Here is a 17,376-nt window from a genome sequence, read left to right on the forward strand (position 1 = left end):
CGCGCGTGCGCTCCGGGGCGGGCGGGGAGGTGGGGCGCTCTGCGCAGGCGCGATTTCGGCCACGCTCCCTGCACCGGAAGAGGAAGGCGGGAGGCGGGACTCGGCCTAGCAGCGGTTCCGCCACCCCGCTCCGGTCACCGGACCCGGACCCGGCCTCGGCTTCGGAGCAGCCCGGCACCCCGGAGGGGACCCGGCAGCCCCTGCCCCGGGGGCGGGATGGAGCTGGACGGGCTGCTGCTGGACGAGGAGGGTACCTTCTCCCTCAGCGGATTCCAGGAGTTCACGGTGAGTCGTCCGTCTCCCCCCCGCCCCCGGCGCACCCCTGGTGGTACCCGGTGTCGCCGGCGCAGCCTGTCCTCAGCCCCGCACCTCCGCGGGCCCCTGGGGTGTTGCCCCCTTAATCCTAGGCCCTGAAGAGCCCCGTGTGACGGCACACCCCGGCCCCGGCCGAATTCCTGGGGGCCCTGCCGGGCCCGTTGTACCCCTAAGCTGGGTTGGGGTGGAGAACCCGGTACGGGAGTGCTCGGGGCGTTTCTCACGTTCCCCCATGTCTGCCTGCAGTTCCTGCCCAGGCACCAGCAGCTGAGCGAGAGAGTGCGGAAGCGTCTCTATTATGGCTGGGACAAAGATTGCAGCCTGGATAATCTCTCCAGCCCCATGGCAGGTGGGTTGCCGAGTGTCCCCAGATGGGAATGCTGAGTCAAGGGGGTTGGAAGTAGCCCAGGGGCTGAGACCAACAAGTCACCCGCTCCCTCTCCAGTGCCAAATCCCACCCCTGCCCAGCCTTCTTCACTCTGCGCAGCACAGTGGGCAGGGTGCCAGAGCCTCATGGCTCCTGCTCTCTGTTTTATTGCCCTTTCTGGCCCACTGCTGCGTTTTTGGCACCTTGTTAGTGTGCAGAGTCCTTTAGGTTGCTTGCAAATTCCTTGGCAGTGAAGGCTGTGTCCCTGTCCCTGATGGGAGGTGTCTTGGACAACTTCTTGTGCTGTGCAAAGTACTGGGGAGTTTGTTTAACTTCCATTTGTGAGCACCAAGGGGACAAGTTTCTGCTGTGTGTTTGTCTGGATCACATCCTTTTTTTTTTTTCCTGTTGATTCACCAGTGTTTTGGGGAGCAGAATGACGCAGCTGGGTTGAGGCTGAGGAGCTGGTGCAGGTGATGGTAGAGAGGAGTTGTCAAGGGCTGCCAGAGGGTTTTCACAGTTCCGTCGTGTTAGTGTTTCCATTAGCTGCATGCTCACACAGCTTGCAGGGGGCGTTGAGTGGGTGGGGAAGCGTGCTTGCATTCAAAACTCTTGTGATAAATTTGGGGAAAAGGTCTGAAGTAGTCGAGAGGCTGTGTGTGATGTACCTCAGCGAGGAGGGGGATGCTGGGTGCGCGGTGATGGGGCTGGGCTGGGCTGGGCTGCCTGGGCGCTGCTGGGAGTCACGAGTTCTGACACGGGCGGTGCAAGGGAGGTATGTGGCTCGTCTTTGGGGCTTGCGTCACACCCCAGTATGAGATGGGACTGTTCCACAGGACGCTACCAGTGTTGGAAGTTCAAAGGGCACATTCATGGAAGAAGACTCTGTTGAGGGCTATTAACTATAAAGACTGTCTTGCAGTCAGGAAATGCCTCGGCTCCAGCAGCTGGGGGCGGGAGCGACACACAGAGAATATCTCTGCCGGCTTATCTGCTCTTACAGCCTTCCTTCACCAGCTGCTATCAGGTGCTGTCAAACAAACGGGACCTAGGGCTATGGCACCTGTCTTAGTACAGCTGTGCCGTTGCTATGTGGTGAGATGGAGGCAATTGTGGGGAGAGTCCGGAGTAGCAGGAGGAGCTGGGAAAGGTCTTTGGCATTGAGGGGCAGCTGCAGGAGGCTGGCTGGCTGAGGAAAGAGGTTGAAAACTGAGTTTGTTCTTTCTGGAAAGGAAGAATCATAACTACCCTCAGCGTGTTGTGACTGTGAGATGGGGACAGTGATCAGCTGCTCTCCATGCCCTCTAGGACAGGACACGCTGTCATGGGTTGGATTTGTGGGCTGAAGAATTAGATTTCACATCGGGACAGAGCCTGGGGGACCTCATGTACTCTCCATCACTCGGGGCGTCGCTGCTGCCTCTGCAGTGGCTGGTGTGGTAGCACAAGGGTGGCCAAGCAGGGCAGAGAGAGCAGCAGCAGTGTGAGAGGCTGGGAGCTGCCAGTGGGTGGCTGGAGCTCTGTCTGCCTGGCTGTGGATCCTAGCGGTGGTGTAGCTTGAATGACCTGGGGAGGTTGGTGGCTGTTGTTGGGCAGATAATTCCTGTGGGACTGCAGCTGTTCTCTTAGTTGCTGGAGACACATAGAAAGGAAGGATGTGGAGAGAAGAGGTGATGTGGTGATGCTTCTCCTGGGAGCTGGAAACGCATGGCTGCTGGGATGAGCTCTGCTCTTGACTCTGTCAGCCAAGGGTTCAGTGGCAAAATGGAGCTGGAATTGCCTGTTGAAAACACTTCTTGGCAAGCACCAGACTGAAGTGCTGTTTGGGATGCTCCCAGCTGGTCCTATCGTGTTGAGAAGCGAGACAGGAGCTGCTGAAGCCATCTGCCAGCATCCGTCAGTTTCTGGCCCTTTCAGTGCTTGGATGCTGAGGCATGTCTGTGAGCGCAGGGGAACTGGGCTGAGATGAGCTGCAGTTATACCATATCTCCGCTTTCATACCCTGTTAGTGCCTTCGGGCTCCTGGTCACATGAATATATTGTCCATCACCATCTCAGAGGCACTGGGGCTGTGGTGTGCTGTGGTGTAGTGCGGTAGAAGCTGGATCAGCTGGAGTGCTGATGAGCTCTGGAGAAGCACAATGCTGGTTGGAGGGGAGCAAAGGACTAGGAAGACGTGGTGTTGACATCAGGTCCTAGAAAGCCTCCGAAAGGGTTGCCTGAGGTCCTGCGGGGTGAGGGGAGGGTGTTAGCATCTCTGTGCAGCTGACTGCTGGTAACTCCCCGTGACGCAGACGTGCTAATCTGGATCTGGCACTGCCGCTGGGCCTTGGACACTCACATCCTCTTCCTGCTTTGGTCTGGCTGTCCTGCCTATTTGTTTGTTCCTCCCTCATCCCTGACTTCTGATAAGGCCTGTCCTGCCTTCATAGTTTAAATTAAACTTGAGGGGCTGAGCAAACACCAAGACTCAATGGGCTTGTGGGGAGAAGGGGAAGGTGGGGGTGGACTGTGCCATATGGCACTAAGCCCTTTTGCTGCTTTTCTGCCCTAGATATTGCTGTGGAGTTGCTGCAGAATGTGGCTCCCAGCCCTATCCGTAGACTCCAGAAGAAATATGTCTCTCACGTGTCTCGGTAAGAAGCAAAAGCTGTCCCTTCATGTCCTGTGTCAGAACTGGGAGCTTTGGTCTCACCTATGACTCACTTCTGTCCCTTGAGCCAGCACTGGCTTTGTCTCTTAGGCCTGATTAGTGTCAAAGAGGAGCTGGGGCAGGTGGCAAGGATAGCAGGCATATTGGCTTCCTGACACAGCCAGGCCCGCTTCAGGTTGGCCCTGCTCTCTGGGGTGCAGGGGTGCTCTTGTAACTGGGAGTCTGTGCTGGCTGGATCTGCAGCTCACTGGGTAGCCTGGGTCTGCTCTTGGCATCCAAGCTCTTGCAGTGTGCCTGGCTGCAGGCAGGGTTGCTCACTTTGGAGCTGGCTGTGCCTGGGAACAGGAGCCAGGGCTTTCTACTCTCCACCCTGCATCCCCTGCACTTTCTCTGGCTGTAGCTCAGGACAGCCAGCATGGAGCTGGCAAGGCTGGGATGTATCTAGCAGTCTTATTTACTAAACCTCCCCACTACCCACCTGGGGAGGGAGCAGCCAAGTTGTGCCGTGGTGGCTGGGATGTTTGTAGCACACAGATAACATTCGGGTTGGTTCTTGCCCTGTCCCACAGGGAAGCTTGCATCTCGCCCTGCTCCATGATGCTGGCACTGGTTTACATTGAGAGACTCCGGCACCGGAACCCTGAATACCTCCAGCAGATCTCATCTTCAGACCTCTTCCTGATCTCCATGGTGAGCAGTGTGGGCTGGGGGGGTCACTGGGTTGGAGGGAGGCCTGGAGGAGTGCAGGGGGGACTGAGATCCTGTCCTCTGTGCTGCTTTTAGATGGTTGCTAGTAAGTACCTGTATGATGAGGGTGAGGAAGAGGAGGTGTTCAACGACGAGTGGGGAGCAGCAGGAAAGGTGGACGTCCAGACCATGAACACACTGGAGATGAACTTCCTGAGTGCCATTGTAAGTGGGCCTGTCGCTGCGGCCAGCTATTTCACAGAGTGGGGGAAAGGAGGCGTTGAGGGGAGTCTGGATTTCTGTTTTTCCCCCACGTACTCCCATGAAGGAATAGAGAAGGATGTGTCTGGGTGCTGGGTGGCCTGCCCAGACTGCGCTGACCTTTCACTGCTGTCCCCACAGGACTGGAGTCTCTACACAGATCCCCGGGAGCTGTTTGAAGTGCTGAGCTGGCTGGAAGGACGGTAGGTCTGTGGGGTAGGGGTGAGCCTTTCATCTACCTTGCAGCCCTGCCTCTGCCCCTGCTCAGAGCTAGCCCTGCTGCAGTGAAATAAGAGGTTGGGGTACCTGTGAGCCTTTGCTAGGCTCTGCAGCTCCCTTCCACAGACCTTGTGCAGGGTCTTTTCCAAGCCTGCCTGGGCTGAAGCTTCTTTGATGGGGAAGGTCTGTGCCACATCCACCATTCTCTTTTTTTCCTGCAGCGTGGCAGAAAAGCAGGGCATGTGGCGTGGCTGGTTCACCTACACGGATCTCTGTGTCCTCATGGAGCAGTCCATGTGGCAGCATGTGCTGGGCCAGTTCTACCAGCAAGTGGTAAAGGTAAGGGCATGGGACAGCAGCTACTGGCAAGAACGTGGGACCCAGCAGGCCATGAGTTTGGAGCAGGACCCTCTTTTCCTCTGGGAGCAGCAGCTTGGTTTATTCCCTGTTGAAAAGGGAAGCTGTCAGAAGCCAGAAGATGATGATTTGCAGCTCTGCTGCCTGAGGCACTGCAGCCTGGTTCTGGGTTAGTCTGCCCTGTGCTGGACCGCAGCCCCACAAGTCATGGTGCAAGGTCATGGTGGTGGCATGGAGGGAACTGGGTGCTGGCTGGGGATTTAAACAGGAACTGCTACATTTTAGCTGGGGCATTTTGGTTTGTGATATTTAGGCCCTGCTTTGAACAGGCTGTGTGCCACCCACTGTTAGCAGTGTGGCTGCCTGCTCCCTTGCATCCATCCAGCCCTGGTGCTGGTGATGCTGTTTGCCATCGTGGCTGCTGGGTCGATGCATGGCCATGCTGGGTCATGGCTGGCTGTGGGGTGCTGCTGGGGGGTCTGGGCTAACAGTTGGCTTCTCTGCAGCTGGCCTGCCTCCTGGGCGTGGTGTACCTGACCGGCTTCGCTGCTGTCTTCGCCTCCGTCACAGTGGTGCACGGGTCTGTGTGCATGAGGAGTGTCAGCCTTGCAGCCCCCCGGCCTGCGCTGTTCTCTGAGGAGGGCAGCTGCCAGCTGGATGCCCAGCCAGCCCCAGCCCCTGACCAGCCCCAGCCCAAGCTGCCTGACGTCTCCCCAGCCAGCAGCACCCGTTGCCCGGGGGAGAACGAGACGACCAAGGAGCCATGTCGTGGGGGTGTCACAGCAACTGCGCTCTACCTGTGGAGCAGTGTGATGACGGCTCTGTCCTATCCAAAGGCACCTGATCTAGCCCAACATAGGAGCACCCCGCAAGGCCCCTTCCGGAGAGTACCCACCACCTGTGAGAGGTCTAACCGTACTGCCCCCACTGCAGCCCCCCATCAGCCTGGCACCTTCGGACTCGCCATGCTTCCGGCTCCTCCAGCACTCCACTGCCATGCCTGCTCAGCCAGTGCAGGCCCCGCATGGGATGCAGCCCCCAACCGCAAGGACTGGCTGCACCCCCTGGGGCTGAGGCAGTGCTCCTTGCACACTGCCATGGATCTTGGTAGAATCAAGAGCTTCATTTTTCCCAGCTAGGAGCACAGGGCAGCAGCCCCTTTCCCCTTCCCTCCTAGTGTGGCACAACTCACTTCCTTGCACTGCTAGGACCCTTGATCCCTGGGGCTGCATGGGGCTGCAGGCCCCTGTGTTACTTCCAAACCAGCATTTGTGTCCCCCCACCCAGGGCAGGGGTATCCTTCACTTTGGGGGCTGCTGGGACAGGTTGGGGCGGAGTTGGCTTGCTGTTGGAGTGCTGGGGTGGGAAGCTGCTAGCTGGAGGGCAGAAATGGGGTGCCCTTGGGCGGGGGTGCTAGGGCAAGGGAGATGTTGTACCTCTTCCTACAGCGAGCGGGTGGCTCTTTGTGGTGCTGGGCAGAGGTGGTGTGTGGGATGTAGGATGCTGGGGTTGTGTGTGCAGGGTGGAGGGGCTGGGGCAGTGACCCCAGTGGAGTGGTGGGGTGCTCCAGGAGGAGGTGGGGTGCCTGGGTGAGGGGAGAGGAGGTCAAAGGAGGGGGGAGTGAGCAGCCTAAGCTGTCTGGCCATAAGCAGCAGTTCCCCTTGGGGGCTGCCAGGCCACTTCTTGGGGAGGCGCAAGGGTCACACCACGAGGGGATCCTGATGTGGCTGTGCCCCAGGGAAAGGTTGTGCCCTGCTGAGCTTGGAGGTGGTGAAGTGTGGTTAAGGCTGAGCTTCCTTATCCTGCTTGTGTTGGGTGTTCTGAAACTGGGGTGCTCTGTGACCCCCATCCCAAAGCCCAGCTGTCTGTGGCTGTGAGCAAACAGTGCCTGACTGCTCCTCGGGGTGGGGAGAAGGCACCTTGTCTTGCTGACCAGCCCAGCTCATCGTGCCCCTTCTTTTTACTGTGGATTTTACACCTGTTTTTCACTCTTTTGTAGATGCAAATCTCTTCCAATAAAAGTAGTTCTTGCTGTGCATCTGCCTTGTCCTGCTGAGCTGCTCTGTGCTGGCAGCATGCCTGCCCCAGTATGGTGCTCCATGGATGCATCTGTGCTTGTTCTCTGAGCCACTGCACAGGGCAAATCCTAGGTGCTGCAAGTGAGCCCAGGTGCACTGTGAGGTCTGTCCTGCAGGGCTCAAGAGGGACCAAGCTCTCTGGTGACAGGAGGGACATCGGGTCTGGTGCCTGGGGGAGGCAGGGGCAGTGGGAGAGAGGAGGTTCCTCATCCTTGGGAATGTGGGGAATGCATGGTCTCCACCGTTCTTTGCTCTCCAAAGTCTGTCCAGTTAATGAGTGAGCCCTGAGTGGCAAGGGCTTGGCAGGGTCGCTGCTGTGGTTGCTGGCACAGCCACCTCTGCCCTGTGACAAAAACACGAGCATCCCCTGCCTGTGCTCCCTTGGGAGTCTTCCTAGCCAAGCAGGGCAGTTCTTGTCCCTGGCATCCTTCTCCTGTGGCAGGATTCAGTGCCCTCCTCCTAGGAGCATAGGGGACATAGTAGACACCCATCAGAGACCCTCATGGTGTGAGCACAGTGCCCTCAGTGGGGAATGGCAGGACCTGTGGGGGTTTGCACAGCTTTTAACGGGTTCCTTGGGGCCTGATGGTGAGGAAGGGCTGGACCAGGAGTGCAGGGGGATGCCATGCTGGGGAGGAAAAAGCATGGGCAGGGCACACGGGAGCCGGAGGATGCTGCTGGTGGGGATGCTCTGAGCACATGAAGGAAGGGGTGTCTGCTGTGTACCACAAGAGGCAGGGATGGGATCCAGGCTGTGGGCAGTTGGCACTGTAACAGTGTCCAGTGTCCTGGCCGTGGGTGGCTGTCACCTGGCCCTTGTGGTGACAACCCAGGGTGACACTTGCATTCCTGGCCACAAGGGCAGGTTACTTACCAACTCAAGTTAATGGCTAACCCTGGGGCAGCTCCTGCAGAAGGTGGAAGTTCAGCTGTGTGTGGGCTGTGAGGAGCCCTCGGGGGTGTGGGGGGGTGGGATCCTGCCCACCCCCTCTGCACTGCAAACAGGGAGCGCTGCAGGGAGGCAGCAGCATGAATGGGGGCTACTGTGGAGCGCCTGGTGCCTGGAGCCCTGTGCTCTCATCCTGCTCCCCACAGAAGATGTGCTCCTGGATGCTGAGCTGTTGCTTAGCCCTTCAAGTAAGGGGGGACGAGGGTGAGCAGCCAGAGAGATGGGGAGAGGACTGGGATCCTCACAGGTGGCAGGGCAGGGGCTGCATCCTGCCAGGCAAAGGGTGTGTGGGGCTCTGGCCAGGGTGTGCTGGGAAGGGAGTGGGCAGTGGTGGGCACTGCCTGGGGCGTATCAGTGAGTGTGCATCCACTCAGGGGGGCTGGGCACAGGGAGCTGCAGCTCTAGGCGCTGCAGAGTCGTGACCAACTCCTCTCTTCCCCGCACAGCACCTGGCCGTGCAGGCCTCCTTGCTTTGCATCTTCCACCTCCTCCTGCTACCCACCCTGCCCGAGGAGCCATCCCATGCCCAGGCCACCAGTGAGCTACTGGCACGCAGCCTCTTTGCCTGTGGCATCTCCACGGTGCTGCAGACCACCCTGGGGAGCCGGTGAGCAAAGGGGGTGAAGGGGATGCAGCTGTCACCAGGAGGAGGGTGATGCCATGGCAGGGCATGTTTATGGCCCCTCCTAGGCTATGGGAAGACAGGATTTGCTGGAGGTGGGAAGGAGCATGAGGTCAACCCCTTGCCCGGCATCTCTGCACTGCTGTCCTCTCCTTGCCATCACTGCATCCTCTTCTCTCACACATTCCTCTCGCAAAACTGCTGTGCTTTCCGTCTAGCTCCTCACTGCCTTGCTCCAACACCATATGCAGCTTCTCCAGACCATCTGGTGCCTGTGCTGCCCGCGCCCCACACAGGGGCTGGGTGTGTGCTTTGGCAAAGCCCCTGACCTCTGCGCACATCCCATGGGCTGCCGCTTGGGATGTGCTAGGGCACATTTGGGATATGGGGTGACCACCTCCAACTTTGGGGCTCTCATCTCCTTCCCTTCTCATCCCTCACTCCTCTGGCAGTCAGGGCTTTGGGAGCAGCCCTGTCCCCTCTTTCCTCCCTAATGTGCCCTTGCTGTCCCCTTCCCCAGGCTGCCACTGGTTCAAATTCCATCCTTCGAGTACCTGGTCCCTGCCATGGTGCTGAGCTCTCACCTATCCCTCAGTGCCAGCACGGACAGGAATGGTGAGTACAGCCCTGGAGCCTGCGTCCCATGGGGCCCGGGCCATGCCCATGCCAGGGGAATGGCAAGTGACAAGGTGCCCGGTGCACTGAGTGGGGATGAGGGGTAGCAAGGGCTCCTGCCTGCTGGCCCCTCTGGTGATGGTGCACAGCACCCTACTGGTTGCTTCCCCAGGGTCAGGGCTTATGCTGGCATCCTGGCCCTTCTCCAGCCAGCAGCCTCTGCCCTGTGTGCTCTTGGACCCAGCTTCAGGAACCCAGTGTCCACGTGCATCACATCCCTTTGAAATTCCCTTCCAGGCACAGCTGTTGCCAGTGTGTGCCCTGCACCGCACTGCACCGTTGCAGGGAGCTGGGCTGCCTCGCTGCGAGAGGTGGGTGCTTCTGTGCTGGGCTGGGGTCCCCATCCTCCTGCTCCACCAGCGCCCCAGTTGTCACCTGCATCCTTGCACCCCCAGTCCCTTTTCCAGCCCTCCTGGGGATTGCCATGAATCAGGGTGACGCAAGGGGATGTGCAAAGACAATGGAGATCGTGGTGCATGTCGGTACATATATTCCCCTGGGCTTGGGGTGAGCAGAGCATGAGGAACAAGTGATGCTACTGGGGTGGTGGGAGTGTGGCCAAGGGAAGGTGTTGGGCTGCTCTTCATGTATCCTGCCCCATGGGTCCCGTCCTTTTCTCCTGTAGGTCTCTGGAGCTGTGCTGGTCTCTGGACTGGTTCAGCTGGCACTGGGACTGTCTGGCGTGTGCGGGTGGGCAGCCCGGCACTGTGGGCCCATGGTCCTGGCCCCCAGCCTCTCCATCATTGGGCTGTCCGCATACAAGGAGGCCGCTTTCTTCTGCTCCACTAACTGGGGGGTAGCGCTGCTGTACGTGAGCCCGGGGACCACACTGGTGTGCAGCCTCCAGGGTTTCCCTTCACCATGGGGACAGGAATGGGGCATCCCCATAGTGCATGGCACATGTTTGGGGCCCCATCGCCATGATGCTGCATGGTGACCTGTGCTCCCTTTCCTAGGCTCATGCTCCTTGCTGTCACCTTCTCCCAGCACCTGGGGTCCTGCCGCCTGCCCTTCTGCGCCTGGCCCCAGGCTTGGGGCAGCTCCATAGAGCCATCTGTCCCCACCCTGCGCACATTCTCGGTACTGTGGCTTGTCTGTCCCTGCTCCCTCTGCTGTGCTCAGGGTTCTCTGCGAGCCTGACTCTTTGGTGTGGGGTTAGGTGAGACGTGGTGGCCCTGGAGCAGAACTGGGTGCTGGGAGCAGAGGCAGGGTTGAGAAGTCCTGGTGCAGCTCCCAGGGCATGGGTGCTCCAGAGGGAGCACAGGGGACCTGTGCTCGAGGGTGTTGGAGCAGCAGAGCCTGAGACGTTCCCCGCAGTGGTAAGGGGAGATGTGGCATGGCTCCTTGGGAGAGGTGACAGGACAAGGACCTGCTGTCTGAGGCACAGCAGACGAGGTGCTGGCCAGGGCAGGTAGGAGAGAAGGGTCCCCTGCTGAGGGTCCCCTTGCTGCCTTGCAGGTACTGCTCCCGTTTGCTGGTGTCTGCATCGTCTGTGCCATCCTCAGCCACCTCCACGTCCCCTGGGAATCACTAGACCTGGCCATGGCACAGCTGTCCTGGGCCAACAGCACCTTCCATGCCCCTTGGGTCCACATCCCCTACGCAGGTGGGGTGCGGCAGGGCTGGGTGCAGCCATCTGCCTTCGGCCAGGGCCTCTACCACTTGTCCCTTCTCCTTCCACTGCAGGCGAGTGGGGGTGGCCACTGCTCACCCCCCAGGCATTGGCAGTGGGCATCGCCATGGCCATTGGCTGCAGCATGAACTCGGTGGGCTGCTATGTGCTGTGCGGCAGGCTGCTGCGAGCCCCCCGGCTGCCCCCCGACGCCTGCAACCGGGGACTCTGCACAGAAGGGCTGGGCAGCCTCCTGGCAGGGCTGCTGGGCACCCCGGGGGGTACGGCCGCCAGCATCGCCAACACCTGCACCACCGGCCTCACGCAGGTATGCCCGGGGTGGGGGGAGGAAGGTCGGCAAGGGATGGAGAGACAATGGAGCAGGAGGTGTGGGGGACCTGTAGCACCCAGGCTGTCACTGAGCCAGCACTGGGAAAGGCTGGTCTGTATGGCAGGATGGGGGGCAACAGAGTGGGGGGTGATGCTCCCCATCCTCATGTTCCCATCCTTCTTTCTGCCAGGTTGGCTCTCGCCTCTCAGTGCAAGTAAGTGCGCTGGTGTGCGTGGTGCTGGGCATGTCCCCGAGGCTGGCAGGGTTCCTCACCCGCATCCCGCTGGCAGTTCATGGTGGGTAGCCTGCCCTTCCCCTGCACTGCAGTGCCTGCAGCCTGCCTGGTGCTGCCTGACTCCTGCTCCTCACAGGAGGGGTGCTCTGTGTCACCTATGCTGTGGCTGTGGGCACGGGGATCTCCTACTTCCAGTACGCGGACATCGACTCGGGGAGGAACATCTTCATCGTCGGCTTCACCATGTTCATGGCACTGCTGGTGCCGCGGTGGTTCGGCACGGGTCCGGCTCACCTGGCCACAGGTAGCGGGGACATTCCCCAGGCAAGGCAAAGCCTTGGGCCCCATGGCATGATGACCACATGTCTCCGATGTCCTGGAAGTCTGGGTTGGCTCACGACAGCAGGCAGCTCACTCTCCAACTCCTGGATCTGCCATGGCAGCTCCTGCCCCTTCCCCACTGCTGGGCTGGGACATCCTGGGTGATTCTGGCCCTGTCCCTGCAGGCTGGGTGCCCCTGGACCTCCTCTTCCTTTCCCTGCTCATGGTGCCTGTCTTCTTAACTGGCTTCTTGTCATTTTTCCTGGAGAACACGGTCTCAGGTGAGGGGCTGCTCTAGGTTCTCTATGTAAGCTCCTGCTCTGAGGGCTGGATCTGGCTATGGGACTGTCCCCAAACCACTAGCTCTGCCTCCAGGCAGCCGTGGGGCTGCTGTGGACCGGGAGGGTGCAGCCAGAGGAAAGGGCTCCCATCTCACTGCGCACCACCCTGCTTGCAGGAACCCTGGAGGAGCGAGGGCTGCTCTCGGACCTGGCACCACAGAAAGCTGGGGCAGGCGATCACCAACCCTATGGAGAGAGGGGCGAAGCCAGCCAGGCGTATGGGCTCCCCGCCAGGCTGAGGGGGCTGCTGCCATCCTCCTGCAAAGCCTTCCCCTGCTGCTTCCTCTGCCCGGGGAGTGAGGAAGAGAAGGAGGAGGAAGAGGAGGAGGGCAGCCATGCCACTGAGGAGGGGTCCGCTCCCCCAGGGGAAGGCATGCACCTGCTCCCCAAACGCGGCTCCGGGGAGCTGCAGCTCTCCAGGACGCTGAGCGAGACGGAGATGCCCGCATGGCACACTGGGCCCTGACCCCATGGTGCGGGGACACCTCATGGGGGACGGGCTGTGCCCCCAAGGCAGCTTGCGAGCCACTATGCTCCTTGTTTCTGAAGCCCAGGTGGACTGGAGGGACCTGCGCTTCCACACTCCCAGCATGAACCTCATTTCCCTGCTTGGGAGAGAGCTATAAAAACCTTCAACCAACTTTGCCCTTTCCAGGGGTTTCCTTTCTAGCCAGGATTTGCCTGGGAGATGCCAGCCCACCCTCCCCTGGTTCCCTGAGGACTGTGACCACAGAGGGCATGGCCACCTGGTGTCACTACAGCTGGGGATGTGGGTGCCCCTAAAGCCCACCATCACCCTGTGGACATGGCTGGGGGAGGGCCCAATGCTTTAGCCAGCCCCAAAGCGCTGTCACCCCAGGCTCTGCTCACCTGCTGGCACCGTGCTCAGGAAGGGCTGGCTCTTCACCTCCTCCCTGCCGAGTCCCAGCTGTGCCCATGGCGCCTTGATGCCCATGGCACCAGGTGTATACTAACGCCCTGGCTCTGGCACACCCCAGGCTGGGAGTGCAGCTCAGCTCAGTTCCCCAAAACAGTGAACCCCCTTTCACCTGCAGTGGGTTGGTCCCAGTAGCACTTACCACTTAACTGCCGCCCCCCCCCAGCCCTGGTATTTTTCTTGTTGCTAAACCAGCCAGCAGCAGTTTTCTCTGGAAGAAAACATTGCCTTTGACCCCCACAATTAAGCTCAGTGCCTGGGTTGTTTCCTGCTGCCAGCTGCTTACGCCGACTGCAGTGGAGTCTGCACCAACCCTGCTTGCTACTCCAGTGTTTACAGCAGACCAGAGTCCGTTTACAGCAGATCAGCTCCCCGTGCTGCCTCCACCAGTCTGAACTGGCCTGCAAAAGCCTAGCAGTGGGGTAGGAAAGGCTGGGGCTTTGCAGCCCTTGCATGATGCTGGCCCTGGGTACAAGCTGGAAGGAAGGATGGACTTGGGCTGGGAGGACGATGGAGCCAGTCCATGGAAGTGGCATGCTCGAGCTGGACCACAGCTCCAGGTTGTGGCTGCTCCCTTCACCTAGTCCCAAGGAGCCCCCCCAACGCCCAGGAACACCCAAAGATGGCTGCAGGGTGAGAGGCATGTGGTGCCACTGTGTGTGCAGGTCCTCAGGGGTGAGTCCCCTTTCCTCAGCTGCCCGTGATGCCCACAGCTGGGTCCTGTGAAACCAGTGGGCACAGGGTGCAATGCACAGCCTGGCCTCACCCAGCCAGCCCCCCAGCCTGTCCCTGCACTCCAGCTGTGCCCAAAGCCCAACTGGGTCCTGCACCCCAAACCCTCCTGCACTCTAACCTGGCCATGCAACCCAATCTGTTCTGCACCCTGCCTGGGTCCTGCACCTCAAAGCCCCTGCCTGTTCCCACCTCCCCTGGCACTCCCTTGGGATGCAAACCCTCTGGCATGATCACCCTCCCCAGGCAACCCCTCGAGGGCGGCCTCAGCCCATACAGTGGGGAGAGGGAGTGAGTGGGGGGGGGGTGTGAATAGGGTGGAAATGGGGGGCTCAGGGGCTCTGCATGGGTGCGGGGGGCCAGTTTGTGGGTGCAGGGTGGATGGCCTCAACGCATGGGGTGCAAGTGGGGGATCACCGTCAGCGCGTGGGTGCTGGGTGGGGGGGCCAGTCATCAGGGCAAGGACGGAGCTGTACTCAGTGTGGGGGAGGCTGGAGGGCTGGAGGGGTGCACGGTGTCCATGGCCCCTGCCAGGCTGGCACAGACCTACTCTGTGGTGTCTTGTGAAGCCAGTCCCCGGGCATGGGGGACACAGGCACCTGCAGCCCCAGCTATGCAGGGCTCGCTGGGGTGCAGCAGCTCAGTCCCAGCACAAGCCCGGAAGAGCGGCAGTGCAGGTGCATGCCCTGTGCTGAGCCTGCACAGGCACGCTGCGGCTGCTGGGGCTGAGGAATACACCCAGGGCTAAGGAACAGGAAGAGCCCCGGCTGCTGCTGCTTCTCCAGGCTGTACCGTGCCTGCAGCCCGAGGGCTGTCCCCCACTGGGCACTAGTGCCAGGACACTTCATAACAGGAGCAAGTGCAAAACAAAGCATTAAAGCATTTCAATCCACATTGCTTTGCACAGTGTCTTGGCCGTGGCACCCCCCGTGACGATCAGGGAAGCTCGAGAGGGACGTGCCAGCTTGGGTCCCCCACCTTGTCAGCAGGCGAGGGAGCAGGAGCAGTTGCTCCCTGGGCCGTGAGGAAGCCATGGCCACAACCGTTTCCCCGTGCCGATGACCTGTGGCGCATGGCGCTACACATCCCAGCGTGCCCCGGCCTCTCGCATGCCGCGGAAGAGAGCAGCATGCTGGGAGCCGTAGTCTGGCCCTCGCCTCCGGCCCGGCATCGCTCGCCTCTGCAAAGCCCCTCGCCCCGACAGCTTTTGGCCTGCCGGCTCCTCTTGCCCTCGGGTAACTCCGCAGCTTCGCAGAGCCCCAGTCCTGCGGGGACACCGGGTCCCCGAGTGTTTTGGCTGGCGCAGAGCCTGCCGCAGGGAGGAGCGGGAAGCAGTAGTGCTGGCGGGCGGCGGGGGCTGCTGCCCGCGTCAGTGCAGGCAGGGGACGGCGCCTGCTTAGCGTGGAGCACAGGGATGGGGTCTCCGAGCAGGAGGAGGGCTGCAGCGTCCTGCTGCCCGTCCTGGTGCAAGCTGGGCAGCTTAAATGTTAATTTGCATGTAGAGATCTCACTGTATTAATGGCAGCAAGCACTGGATAATGCCGGGGAGGCAGCAGTTACATTGCTGTGCATCTGCTGGTGCATTTGGGGTGCTTATTGTGAGCTGGGATAGGAGCTGCCCTGCACAGTGCTCCCCAAAATGCCCACCCCAGCAGAGCTGCATGTATGTGCAAGGATGTGTGTGACCAGAGCTAGCTGAGCATCCTCACCTCCAGGCCACGAGGTGGGGCTGGAATCGTGGAGGGGCCGGCAGGGACCGAGGGTCCCTGTGAGGCCACCCCAGGGACAGGGGTCTTCCTGGGTGGGGGGGTGAGGCAGAGACCTGATTGCTCTCTTGCAGATGGAGGGCTCCGAGGAGCTGGAGAGCAGCCTTCTGACAAAGCCCTGGGCTTCTGTTTGCTTTGGCGAATCCGCTTTTCTTGCCAAAGTGTGCTTCAGGGATACTGGCTACATCCTGCTGATCTCCGACCTCAGCAGCGTCTGGTACGAGAGTGCAGACGCCGAGGCTGTGGGACAAAGGTCCAAGGTGAGTGTCTGGAAAGTCCAGAGACCTCCTTTTCTCCTCGCAGCAGCTCATGTCCCAGCATAAACTGCTTGGTGACACAATGGCCATTGGATCCGACAGGGTTTGAGTGCAAATACTCGGCTTGGGAAGTCCCCGGGTGATTCTGCCCAAGCACTGTCACCCCGGTTGGCTGAGCACCCTCCTCCCAGGAGAGTGGGCCAGGCTATTTGGCATGCCCAGAGTAGCCACATGTCCCCTGGGGCTGCGTGCTGAGGCTGGCACACTTGTTTCACTTGTGGGCTGGATGGGCAGCTGGTTTCTCTAGGACCAGTGTACTAAGGAGGAGCTTGAAACACAGCTGCCTTCCCACCAGTGATGGAGAGAATCCTGTTCACATTCATAGCCAGGCACAGGCTTCCATGGGGTGTCCTGTCAGCACGTCCCCCAAACCATATGGGGCCATGGCTCATCCTCTCACCCTAGCACGTGTGCCCAGGCCCCCACGTGCCACCCCTGCCTGCCAGGACCCTCTGTCATGGAGTAGCTGTGCTGAGCAGCTGGTGGCAGGAGGGGTGGGCATGCGGTGGCAGCCATCCCCCAGCTCTGGCAGGTTAGCTGAGCTGTGACAGCTCTCGGCCAGCCTGTGACACCCGTGGTGGCATGCGGGGCAGATGTGCTAGTGGAGACCGTTGCACCCTGCCCACCACGCGGACCCTCCTGGGCTGGCGGGGCAGGGAAGCCTTCCCAGCTCAGCTGGTCTGGGAGAACTGGTGGGGAATGTCTTGTCACGGGGCTGGAATCTGAGGCCCAGGGATGGCTTTTTGCAGTGCTGGGACACACAGAAGTAGTTTGGTTCCTTCTGTGCTGGTATTTCTGCTGCTTTTTTCCCAGTGCCAAGCTCCCCGGGGTGTTGCTGTAACCATAACCTTGCCTTTCCCCAGGAGCTGAACAAGCGGCTGACGGTCCACGTGTCCTCCTTCCTGCACCACTTGTGTGACTTGATGTCCCCCTTGATGGCAGGGCAGTTGGACACCACCACCTCCTTCTCCTGCCACCACACTGCTGGTGGCCTCAGCCTGCATGTGAAGAGCATGCTGTCAGGACTGCCCTTCTACTGGAAATTCCACTGCTGCCCCGCTCCCGTGGAGATGGTGAGCGAAGCTGCGGAGAGTTTGGGGAGGGGGACAGCCAAAATTAAGGATTGTCTCCTAATGCTTGGAGGTTTTTGGGTGGTCTCGGGCCATGCTGGTGGCTGTAGGGTGCGTGGCTCTGCCTGCTGGCCCTCCCGAGGTTCACTGTCCTTGTTTCTTCCCATTGAGACTTTGGCACCTTGGTTGGTGCCTTGCAGCGAGGCAGGGTCAGCCCAGCCCATGCTGCTCCCAGGGCAGCAAGGAGACGTCCAGTTTGGGACGATGCCCTGCCAGCGCCCCGCATAGCAGAGCGATGCCGTTCTCCTTTGGTGCGCGCCGTGAAGTGCGGCACAGAGCGGCGGGTTACCCCCAAGGGACCCGCAGGTGGTCTGTCGCTCGAAGGGAATTAAAGCGGGGGTCTCCCCGGCTTTTAAGAGCTTGCTCTTACCCCGGGGCTGCCTAACATTCTGGGTTTCGGGAAGCAGCCCCTGGAGGCCGGTGTCGGGGGCAGCACCTCCGCCGGACCCCCCGGCAGGCGGGACGGGCTCT

At 60.5% G+C, this 17,376-nt stretch overlaps 3 protein-coding genes across 4 annotated transcripts in view; all 3 read left to right on the forward strand.

The window, feature by feature from the left end:
- Nucleotides 1-76: 76 nt before the first annotated feature.
- CNPPD1 (cyclin Pas1/PHO80 domain containing 1) lies at nucleotides 77-6,893 on the forward strand. 2 transcript variants are annotated; one of them, XM_010568078.1, is made up of 9 exons: nucleotides 77-285; nucleotides 562-664; nucleotides 3,237-3,318; nucleotides 3,905-4,025; nucleotides 4,119-4,247; nucleotides 4,425-4,486; nucleotides 4,724-4,841; nucleotides 5,366-5,966; nucleotides 6,859-6,893. In XM_010568078.1, the coding sequence occupies exons 1-9, from the start codon at nucleotides 217-219 to the stop codon at nucleotides 6,876-6,878; spliced, it is 1,305 nt and encodes a 434-aa protein (XP_010566380.1). In that variant the 5' UTR covers nucleotides 77-216; the 3' UTR covers nucleotides 6,879-6,893. The 2 variants fall into 2 exon arrangements, with proteins under 2 accessions (XP_010566380.1, XP_010566370.1); XM_010568068.1 differs by lacking the exon at nucleotides 6,859-6,893 and having other exon boundaries at nucleotides 5,366-6,852.
- A 1,073-nt stretch (nucleotides 6,894-7,966) lies between these two features.
- On the forward strand, nucleotides 7,967-12,489 carry SLC23A3 (solute carrier family 23, member 3). The gene is made up of 12 exons (XM_010569657.1): nucleotides 7,967-8,074; nucleotides 8,333-8,493; nucleotides 9,029-9,123; nucleotides 9,421-9,494; nucleotides 9,809-9,990; nucleotides 10,140-10,263; nucleotides 10,642-10,789; nucleotides 10,870-11,123; nucleotides 11,317-11,422; nucleotides 11,498-11,665; nucleotides 11,868-11,963; nucleotides 12,140-12,489. Exons 1-12 carry the CDS (start codon nucleotides 7,967-7,969, stop codon nucleotides 12,487-12,489), a joined length of 1,866 nt encoding a protein of 621 aa, XP_010567959.1.
- A 3,043-nt stretch (nucleotides 12,490-15,532) lies between these two features.
- The window catches only part of NHEJ1 (nonhomologous end-joining factor 1), a 43,669-nt gene continuing 41,825 nt past the window's right edge, over nucleotides 15,533-17,376 (forward strand). The window contains exons 1-2 of the mRNA XM_010568102.1: nucleotides 15,533-15,718; nucleotides 16,639-16,848. Of these exons, the coding sequence (XP_010566404.1) occupies nucleotides 15,533-15,718; nucleotides 16,639-16,848 (396 nt within the window). The remainder of the gene's footprint in view (nucleotides 15,719-16,638; nucleotides 16,849-17,376) is intronic.

This window comes from Haliaeetus leucocephalus, unplaced genomic scaffold (genome assembly GCF_000737465.1).
Source record: "Haliaeetus leucocephalus isolate CR32 unplaced genomic scaffold, Haliaeetus_leucocephalus-4.0 Scaffold1, whole genome shotgun sequence".
Lineage (NCBI taxonomy): Eukaryota > Metazoa > Chordata > Aves > Accipitriformes > Accipitridae > Haliaeetus > Haliaeetus leucocephalus.